General features: G+C 40.5%; 1 protein-coding gene across 1 annotated transcript; it reads right to left on the bottom strand.

Moving 5' to 3' along the window:
- Positions 1-55: 55 nt before the first annotated feature.
- On the bottom strand, positions 56-9797 carry LOC134625562 (alpha-2,8-sialyltransferase 8F-like). The gene is made up of 7 exons (XM_063470808.1): positions 9074-9797; positions 5065-5139; positions 4861-4935; positions 2983-3127; positions 1923-2035; positions 1747-1839; positions 56-1663 (listed from the first exon to the last, which is right to left on the bottom strand). Exons 1-7 carry the CDS (start codon positions 9172-9174, stop codon positions 1186-1188), a joined length of 1080 nt encoding a protein of 359 aa, XP_063326878.1. The 5' UTR covers positions 9175-9797; the 3' UTR covers positions 56-1185.
- Positions 9798-10122: the final 325 nt, after the last annotated feature.

Raw genomic sequence — 10122 nt, forward strand, 5'->3', positions numbered from 1 at the left:
GTCCAGAGAAATCTTTCCCCACCTGGTTAGAGAAGTGAATGGCACCACACTTTTTGATATTTATTTTTTCATTTGAATTTCATTTTCCTTTTTATAACATACTGTTAAAAACAAAATATACAAATGTTCACAATATGTTACCGTTGCTACAACAAGAGATGTCAGGTGTGATAATTCACAGCTTTACAATGCAGTGTTATGCTGAGAAACCTTGCATAATATTCCACGTAACTTGGCATGCACCTCACAAAATATGTAACTACACATCAGGGCCAATGTGTAGTTACACCAGAGGATACCCACAAAGGTCCAATGTCTCTTGTGGAAGCAAAAGAGGGACCTAAATGGTAGGAGGCATGTCATTTTAACATTGTGGCTGATTAGGGGCATTTCTGCATGACAAAAATCAATGCTAATACTTTAAAAATACCAGCCTAAGGCAACATTCCCAGCTACATCAGGTCCACCTAAATACTGTTACAAATATTGCATAAGAAATTGTTCTGAGCAGAAGTTTTCACTCTAAGTGCAAATTTTACAATTACATTTTTACATTTACAATCAACACTGAGATAAAAAGCACTTACACAACTAACATTTTACCAATAAATGTATGTTGCCACTTTGTGGCAGTAAGTTTTTTTATCACTGTCTGGTCACTGCGGTGACAAAGCATAACACACATTTGTGTGATTTTATCAGGCACTACACATTCATTACCAGCTGGTACTAAAATACAAAGTGGTTAATAGTTTAAAAAATGTCAAAATAGTCCTTACATTCAGTGTATTCGTTTTCTTTCTAAAAAGCTTTTCAGCACGAACGTCTTCATGTAAGGGAGGTATTTCACAATATAAGGTGAGATCAATCTTTCATAAGGCACTAGACTGAGAGCAACTGCCTTAGAGAGGCATCAAACTACATTAAAATCATTTCAGACTCCAAATGGAACATTTGTTTAATAAATAGGGTTAAAGAGGCACTCATCAGTGCAAATGTCTTGGTTGCTGGAAGGTAAGGAAGGTGTCTTATGTGGCCATTTTCCATCTTTCCACTAACCAAAAATAATGTGTAAACTTTCTCAAACACATATGAAATGAATAAAGTGTCTAACTTCATCCTGAGGCTATAAAGAAGGCACTTGATTCTGCACTTTGCTTCTGTGCTGTTGTCTATCCCTGGGAACTATTTTTCATCTGATTTACAGTCTCCCAGGTGAAGCCTGAGTACCCCTTCAGTGTGCAGCTGCAACAAGCGGTTAAATTCAGCTGGCATTGCGTGAAAACTCGCTTTAGCTGGTTTGTCATCATAGTAGTGGTTAGTCAGGGTATAGAGGCCATATGGGTGATTACTAAAGGGCCAGAATCCATACAGATGCACATTTTCACACAGTTCCAGAGCCATGCTAGCCATAATTAATCCAGTGCTGAGCCGCCTTTCTTTCAGGCCTTCAGAGCGCCAGAATTGAGCCAGACTGTCAAGGTACTGAGGGTTGAAGAAAACAGGTCGAATAGGGCTTTTAAAGTCCTCTATTGTATAAGCAACTCGCTGACACACAGCAGTATTTATACCAAAGGAGAAGGCAGGAAGGAGCAGCAGAGAGTTGCCGTACTTGCGAAGACTCTCCACGAATGGAAGGCGACGTCCCACCAGGGAGCCATACCTGTGCAAAAGAAACAGCTGACTTTGAGCAACAACACATACAGTAAGTAATGTGAGGTGACAGCGATTTATTTTCTTGCTTACCTCTGTGTGAAGATGCTTGGGTTTGCTGTCACAAGGCTAGTTTTGATGCCAACATCTTTCTCATATCCATTTTCCAAAGGAGGTAAGTTGCACCTGAACAAACAAAAAATGAGACACAGGAATGGTTATGTGGAATTTCCACTCTGAATTTGGTCTACATTGGACACTTTTCTCACCTGATAACAAAGTCAGCTGAATCAATCATTTTTCCACAGCTGCTCTCAGACAGGATCCCACCATTCCCAACTACTGAACAAGTGTCCCATTTTTTATTTGAGAAAGGATTCTCCTGGAATAGACAGTGACAAATAAGGCATTATAAAAAAACATTTACATTGTTGCTGATGTTAAATGTTGAAGCAAAAAAGATTTATTTCATTGCTTTGATGTTTCCTCTTCAATTCACACGTGTTTTCTGGCAATTTAAACTGATACTGAACAAAATCAGCATTTATTGCTTTGCTGATTGAGTTGCTACTATATCTCCTTAGCTTTTGTGGTTTGGTAGCTTACATATTTTTATATCTTTCATTCTGGCTTTGACTTTATTTCTGAAACACTTCAAAACAACAGCTGACCGAATTGCAGTACAAACAGAGTAATTAAAAATTAAAAAAAAAAATAAGATAACAAGAATAGAAGAATAAATCAGTACAGGTACAAACAAAGAGCAAGAAGTTAAACACAGATGACAACTCACACTGGGTTAAAAGCCAAGGAGAAAAGCTGTGTTCTTAAATGATTTTCAAAAACAGCAAGAGATGGAGCCTGCCTGGCAGCTCATTCCACATTTTAGGAGGCAAAACTGCAAAGGCTGTGCCTCCTCTGGATTTATAAAATGTCTACGGGACAATCAAAAGCATCTGGTTATCTGATGTAAGAGCACGTGACGGCATGTAAAGGTGAAGCAGCTCAGACAAATAAGAAGGGGCAAAACCATTAAGACACTTAAAAACAAATAAAAGAATTTGAAATGGATGAAATGACTGCATGTCTGTCATTACTATGCAGCTTTCTGCTTCTCCTTTTATACTGGTGTATACTTTATACTTAGTTTGTATCCGGTTTGAGGGGGTGTAGCATTTAAGTTCCTGTTTGTAATACTTCTAAAAACATATTTTTAAAAGTGATGGTGCATTACTTACATATGGCTGTGTATGTATTTACATAAGCAACCCCCAGCCCCTCCCGCCACACACACACACACACACACAAACAAAAACAAAAAAACCCTACCTTTGTAAAAATGCTGAACAACTCTTTGTTCACCTGTAGAGTCCTCTTCTTCTCCCCATCATAAACAAGCTTCGACCCCACTGGAGTGTTATTCTTGGTAATGATGGCTTTGTCAAAGCCGTTGCATTTAACACTCAGATCAGTTCTGGGGAACATAAAACACTTTGTTGACACAGGCTAGCTATTTACCAGACAAACTGGTTCACAGCTGTTAACTGGGAACAGAATTATTGCTTTTTTCAAAATACAAGCTATCACGATTGGCATATAATTTCATATTATGCAGTAAATTAGAAGACTTTTTTTATGAAATAACATTAGTCCATTAAAAACATGACAATGGTGGGATCCTGAATAAAATGTTTTAATTGTTAATCATTTTAAATGCCATTATTAGAAATGCATATTGGCCATGTGTCTGAAAGCCTGTGTGACATCTAAGAAAACTGTCAATATTTGCTGTTGATGCTTGTTTAATTTATACTAACAGTCATTGGCAATCTAAAGGAAACCACTGCCATCAGTCCCTTAACGTCATGCCAAGGAATACCATTTCTTTAGTGCTTTTGATTCTCTTCATGTTCATTGATGTGCTCAGTGAAACAGTTCAGTGTGAGTAAACAGACAGAGAGAGATGAGACATCAGTACACCCACAGGGCAGGAGAGCAAACAACAGGTGAGTGAGGGAAGGAACAAACATTGATCAATATAAAGTTAAACAAGAAAAGGTTAAAAATAAAATAAAAGAGCAATGTATTACAACACAGTTAGCTTCAGTAATCGGTACAAAAGAAATCTTTCTTTCAGCTGTAGGTAACAAATACAACAACTCCTGTTAATGTTTTATGTAGCTCAAGCTATTAGAAAGTCTCAGTTATTTTTAGTTAGTGTTAAAGAAATATTCACCCACATGGCAAATATCTTAAGTATTCTTTGTTGTGCCTACAGAGACATTATGTCAAAGTCATCGTCCCTCATTGCAGGGCTCCTTTGGTTTAAGCTAGTGGCTCACTGACTCCCACATGATAGAGGCTGATGATGACTGATACCTGATAGTCTGATGCCTCCATAAAATCTTTGCATAAAAAAATCCTGTTATTGATACACTATTTGGATATATTACAGTGGGGATCATATTATGCTTGCAGAGCTCATCAGTCACTTTAATTGTATTTTATTTTTAATTTGAAATTTACTCGAGCAGACACACTGTCAGGGACCCTGGGTCTGCGCAACCCAGGAGTTATGGACTTGTATTATATTATATGAGTTTTTGCTGCTATGCGATGCTGTCCCTGTTGTCCACGCGCTTGTGTGTGTGTGTATAGGCAGGTGTGTGTGTTTGTGTGGGTGTGGCCCTGCCAGGTGGTTGGCCACACCTGAAGACAATCACACACCTGCAGCTGATCAAGCCTCGTCGGAGGAGCTACTTAAGAGCGTGGTGGAGCTCTCTCTGATGCGGGATCATTGCGTGACTTCATGTTAGTCTCTTGGCAAGTTAGTTAAGGTTAGTCTGCTGCATTGTGGTGTTTCTGACGGCTGCCTCTTTGTTATTCCCCAGGAGGAGTGTGGAGACAAGGGGGCAGCGAGCGCGGGGTGCTCAGACACTGAGGAGCGGAGACAAAGAATACTAACACTGGGAAGAGGGCATGTCACGGGAGTCGGGAACGCACTGGGGATTTATTGTTATTTTCCTGCACTGTAAATAAACGCACTGTAGCATCGAAGAGTCCAGCATTTGGGCTTCCTTCCCCTCAACCCCACGGTCTGCCACACAGACCGTGACACACACACACTCCTATTTAGTAAAAAGTTTTTACTTTGATTTTGTAATTTCTATAGAAAAAAATTGAAAGTGTTTGCGAATTGGTTCTTACCTGAATTTTAAGTAATTCTCCTCCTGCTTCTTCCAGGTTTGATTGTAACGCTCTTGTACCTTGCTAATGATTTCCCTGTGACACACACAAAAACAGTCAGTGAACAGAATCATATCTGCACAGCTGACATGACTTCATTTTTGATGATGGCATAAACGAAGAGGTTTCTCTGGGAAATTCTGAGACTGTCATGTTTTCTCTCACTTGCAGCCTTTGCAAATTTCTGAGGGCTTTGGGGCATGTTTCTTTTGAGAAGCTGGTCGGTGAGGTTCCAAATTTCTGCAAAAAAACACAAACAAACAAAGAAAAAAATGGTAAGATTAAGTAATATAGATCAGGAAAATGGAAAATTCAGAAAAAATTTAATAATTTACAAAGGACAGTTGGACTGAATGAGAACGCTATCCTGGGTCCTTCCAACCTGCATAAAGATTAAATAATCCTTTATGCAATTGGTGTTCATAACGTGAGGTTCTTCATGAAAATGATAGCCTCAGTTTCCTGTTCCTAGCTGGCAGCAGTGACAGTGTGTGGTCACCTGCTGCTGTAGCCCACCTGCTTCAAGGTTCAACATGTTGTAATTTCCAATATGCTTTTCTGGATATCTTGGCAATAATAAGTCATTATTTAACAAAGTCCACATACCTGCATTTGGTGAATTGATGCAATGCAACTGGCTGACTGCACTAATAAGAAGCTGGGCGGCACAGGTTTGAATCCTACCCGTGGCTGTTGCCGCACATCTTCCCCACTCACGCTCATTCTGCTTTCTTGACATTCTTCAGGGTACCGTTAAAAAATAAAGCCGTCTTTAGCAAACACTTCAGCTTCTACACCTCTTTTCAGAAGATAGTTCTACTTCTTCTGCTTTTTTTGGCAGATAATTTCCGCTAAACGGCATTCACACTGCATTTTTGATGGAAATGCACCTTTTTCTAGTTTTTATTGTTGTTGTTGTTGTTAAATAATAATAAAAATAAACATTTTATTGTTATTAATAGTAGCTATTTGATAATATGTCAAGACTTATGTTTGGATAGGGTTTAAATGTCTGTGAAGGTTCTCAGTCATCCAGGTCATCGTAGTCAAAGGAGTTTGCAAAGAAAAGCGTCTGGACTTCTTTAAGTTGCTTGAAGAAGAGATGAGCCGGGCTCATGTGATTAGAGGATCACCAGGGGGTCCTTTGTCCCTCTTTGGGGGGACACTCCCACTTGGTTTAAATCTGGGACTCTCGGCCATTTGACCTTAGAACTGAAGAAGCTTCTCGGATGAGAGGTGAAACGTCTTCAAGCAACTTAAAGAAGTCCAGACGCTTTTCTTTGCAAACTCCTTCGATAGGGTTTAAAATATTTAGTTTAATGATTCCAAACTAATTCAGTCCTACCTAAGTGGTAAAATGCATTATATACAATAATGCAACAGCCATCATATACAGCACACCATATAAGCTGTCAATCTTTGACAGGGGGGCGGTGGTCTAAATAAGGTTTGCTATTCAATTAATAAATAAATAAAACAATGCATATTTACAACCATATACGCACAATACACTCCTTGAGAAATTTAGCCACAGTTATAAAACTATAGAATTATCTGTCTTAGATTGCACAATAAAAGCAGGAGCCAAACAGAACAGATATATTTGTGGCTCAATGAACTCACCACAGACAGGTGAGCGCAGAATATCCTCAACATACTTGTATTTGTTTTGCAAGCTGATGAATGAATATCTTTTGGGGTGTGTTTCTCAAAATCTGTCCTGCTTAAGCTCAGTGTACGTCTCAGTCCGGGGGTTACAACTGGTGCAGGAGCACTGAACTACAGTGAAATGAATTAAACTGAGCAATGAATACAAAACTGTATGAATTAGTGTAACTTACAGTTAAAGTGTATCAGCAGAATTCAGCTAAAGGGTAACTTTCCTGGGCGAGCCTGGACTCCCGAGGCCCTTAACCCTTACGCTGACTCACTCAACAGCCTAATATCTAAATGTAGCTAAAATACAAGAATTTTATCATGTCTTTTTCAACACTTAACACAAAAGGTTATTACATTTTCATATTTCAAGTTTGAGGTATATGGCACGGTGGTTAGCACTGTTGCCGCACAGCAAGAAGGTCCTGAGTTCAATTCCAACATCAGGCCGGGGTCTTTCTGTGTGGAGTTTGCATGTTCTCCCCGTGTTTGCGTGGGTTCTCTCCGGGTACTCCGGCTTCCTCCCACTGTCCAAAGACATGCAGCTTGTGGGGATAGGTTAATTGGATAACCCAAATTGCCACTAGGTGTAAATGTGCGAGTGAATGTGAGTGCGAATGGTTGTCTGTCCCTGTATGTTAGCCCTGCGACAGACTGGCGACCTGTCCAGGGCGTACCCTGCCTCTCGCCCTATGATAGCTGGGATAGGCTCCAGTGCCCCCCGAGACCCTGAAAAGGATAAGCGGAAGCGAATGGATGGATGGATGGAAGTTTGAGGTATATTTCTTCAGCTCCAATGAAAATTATTGATTTAAACAGTTTCAAAAGACTGATTATATTATTTAAATATCTAGGCTACAGGTCCATATGTCCCCAAACCTTGACCCCAAGATGCTGGCAGTCGCATTATTTATCAGAAAACATCATAACAGAAATATTGAAAAAGCCCTTTACTTTTGACACTTTAGCTTCGCTTTAAGGAAATGTACTTAAGTGTGCCTGTGTAATGGCACACTTATTACTATTCGGCAGATTTATTCTTCTTCTTCTTCTTCTTATTATTATTATTATTATTCCGCCTAAAATTTTGATCACGCCCCACAGCTTTGAGACAACCCCCATGTTTGTTACACAATTTCGTGCAGCTCGATCAGGAATGGTGTGCTATGCCTTTTGGTAGGGATTCATCACACGGTTTTCCCAAAATTCCCCAAAAACCACCCCATTTTTCCCCATTCATTTCAATGGGAAAGGGCCTGAAAAAAGGTCCCAACCCAGGCCACTTTGAAGGTCCACCGCTCGGCCATACTTTGTCGTAGAAACATCATTTAAACTTTATACAGGTCACAAGACTTTGGACTTTTATTGACCAAATCCATGTTGTGAGTTTGGAGAATAATTTGAAGAAAAAAAAGGTCTTTCTCTTCCTTTTCCACCCAAACCGTTTGCCCTACATGTATAATTTATACATCAAAACGTAGCTATTGTTGTCTACTTTCATCCAGTGTTTTTCTCATTGAGATCCGATTTATGGTTTCCTCACAAATGCCATCAAAGCGCAGCCTCCTCCCTCTCTGTCCACCATAGACGACCATTCTAAACCTGCTCTCAATTTTTGGTTCAAATTTAACATCAGAAGGTGTCTTTACACTGTCACCACGTCAGTATAATACAGAGTGTATTATACTGACGTACTGACGTATACTGACACTCTACAGGCATGGAAATTTAATATGTTGTAGTCTGGAAGTTCCTACCACTCACGGTGAAAGAATCTTTGCGATCGGACTTACAGTTTTCTCTTGGGAACCATTTATTTCAGAGCTTAATTCCTGTTTGCCGTTCTCTGTTTGACCCCAAATGCAGTGTGTGTGTCCCAGCCCCTCCTGCCACTCACAGGAGTTACTATAGCAACCGGCCTTAACAGCTGTGAACTGATGACTGTTTAAAACTCAACAGTTTTTTGCTCCAACCACATACATCCTGATGTCTTCTGACAACTGACCAGTTTTGGGAATCCATTCTACCTGACAAACCATCCTACACGTTGTTTCTACGCATGCGCACAACACGAAATTCAGTGGCAAACCGTCCTACCTTTGTTAATAAGAGCTAGAAACACATTCTGACAGTTAAAATTAAGTTCCAAACCATGCTACCTTTGTGAATGTGACCTACAAGCATACTTTAACAGCAAAATGAAGTGGCAAACCGTCCTGGCTTTATGAATATGAGCTACAAGCATACTCTGATGGGCAAAGTTAAGTGGCAAACCGTCATACCCTACTTAAATTTATGCTGGAATTACTCTGTGACAGCAGAAATATGCATAAACTACTTACGGTAGGACGTTTTGCCAAAGTAGGATGGTTTAGCATAGGCACAATTAAAATTTCTTCAGAAATTTTCGCTTTCTAGTTTCACATTGTTGTTGCTACTTTTACAAAATGAGCACAATCATTCTTCCACAGCCTCTTTAGTTTTTGCTCTCTAGTCACAAATGTAGTTATGCACTCACTTGCCGTCCGACTTGTACCAGATGAGAGTGGTCATCAGGCTCCCCAGACAGAGGAGAGTGATCATGAGAGACAAGAAAGACTTCGAGAGCTGTCCCCTCATACCTCTCCCCTCCTGTTAGTCTTTCCCTTTAGACGGCCCACCTTTTGTCTCTCTTCCTCCTTGTCCTGCTTTTACCTTGCACAACACGCGCTTGTTTTATCTACCCTGTCCCGCTGCCCATGTTCTCATATTTCCAAACTCGGTTCACACTGCCACGAAGTACTTCACAAGCACACACGCCGGCTCAGTGAAGGCTGTTAATCTTTTTCCTCATGTCTGTCTGCTGTTTTACGCACTCATCGCTCCCGCCTCCCTCGCTTACTCTCTTCCTGTCTCATTTGCCTCTGTGGTTCAAATCCCTCCTCGATAAATTAAGCACCAGAAATTCAGTCATTCCTGTCTGTCCAATATGATTTCTTTTCCGCCTGACTGGTTGAGACAAGTTTGAGGCCCTGTGCGCACTTCTGTCACTTTGTTTCCTCTCGTTACACTTTGGTGGCCGTCAGCCGAGATAAAACCGATAGAACGTTCCTCCACATCCTTCTTTGATTCTCGCCACTTCTGCTTTGCTCGTCCGTCTACTTTATGTTGTCTCGCACATTTTTTGTCATTTGCTCACACGAGGAAAGTCCGCCATTTCTTCGCAACTACAGCTCTGTTTTAGCCCCATTCTCTCGGGTGCTCTCGGGCTTCTGTGTCTACTTTCCCCTCCCTCTGCCCACATTGGCTAAACCCCTCTCCCCTCCGCACTAAAAGCACGTAGTAACATGAGTGCCCTGTACTGAATTAGCTCACAGTTTGTCTCTTGACTCGACTGCTTCGTGTGTGTGTGATAAGAAACACGTTCAAAATCAATGAGAGTCAGGAGCCTATGACCTCCCCTCCAATCAGAGGGACTCTTAAAACCTACCAAACTCTTACTAACGCACACAAAAGCTTCTTTGATTCGCGTGTCAAACTTTGCAAGCTTACAGCTGGTGTTTCTCTTTGTAACTAACAGCTGGAAAA

This window comes from Pelmatolapia mariae, linkage group LG4 (assembly GCF_036321145.2).
Source record: "Pelmatolapia mariae isolate MD_Pm_ZW linkage group LG4, Pm_UMD_F_2, whole genome shotgun sequence".
In the NCBI taxonomy this organism is placed as follows: domain Eukaryota; kingdom Metazoa; phylum Chordata; class Actinopteri; order Cichliformes; family Cichlidae; genus Pelmatolapia; species Pelmatolapia mariae.

What these genes read in the sequence shown, in the direction of transcription:
- LOC134625562 (XM_063470808.1), bottom strand. Translation starts at nt 9,174, where the DNA reads ATGAGGGGACAGCTCTCGAAGTCTTTCTTGTCTCTCATGATCACTCTC. An exon ending in TGTTCAGCATTTTTACAAAG is followed by an intron (nt 2,036 to 2,982) that starts GTAGGGTTTTTT and finishes TGTCTATTCCAG; the next exon opens with GAGAATCCTTTCTCAAATAA. An exon ending in TCAGCTGACTTTGTTATCAG is followed by an intron (nt 1,840 to 1,922) that starts GTGAGAAAAGTG and finishes TTGTTTGTTCAG; the next exon opens with GTGCAACTTACCTCCTTTGG.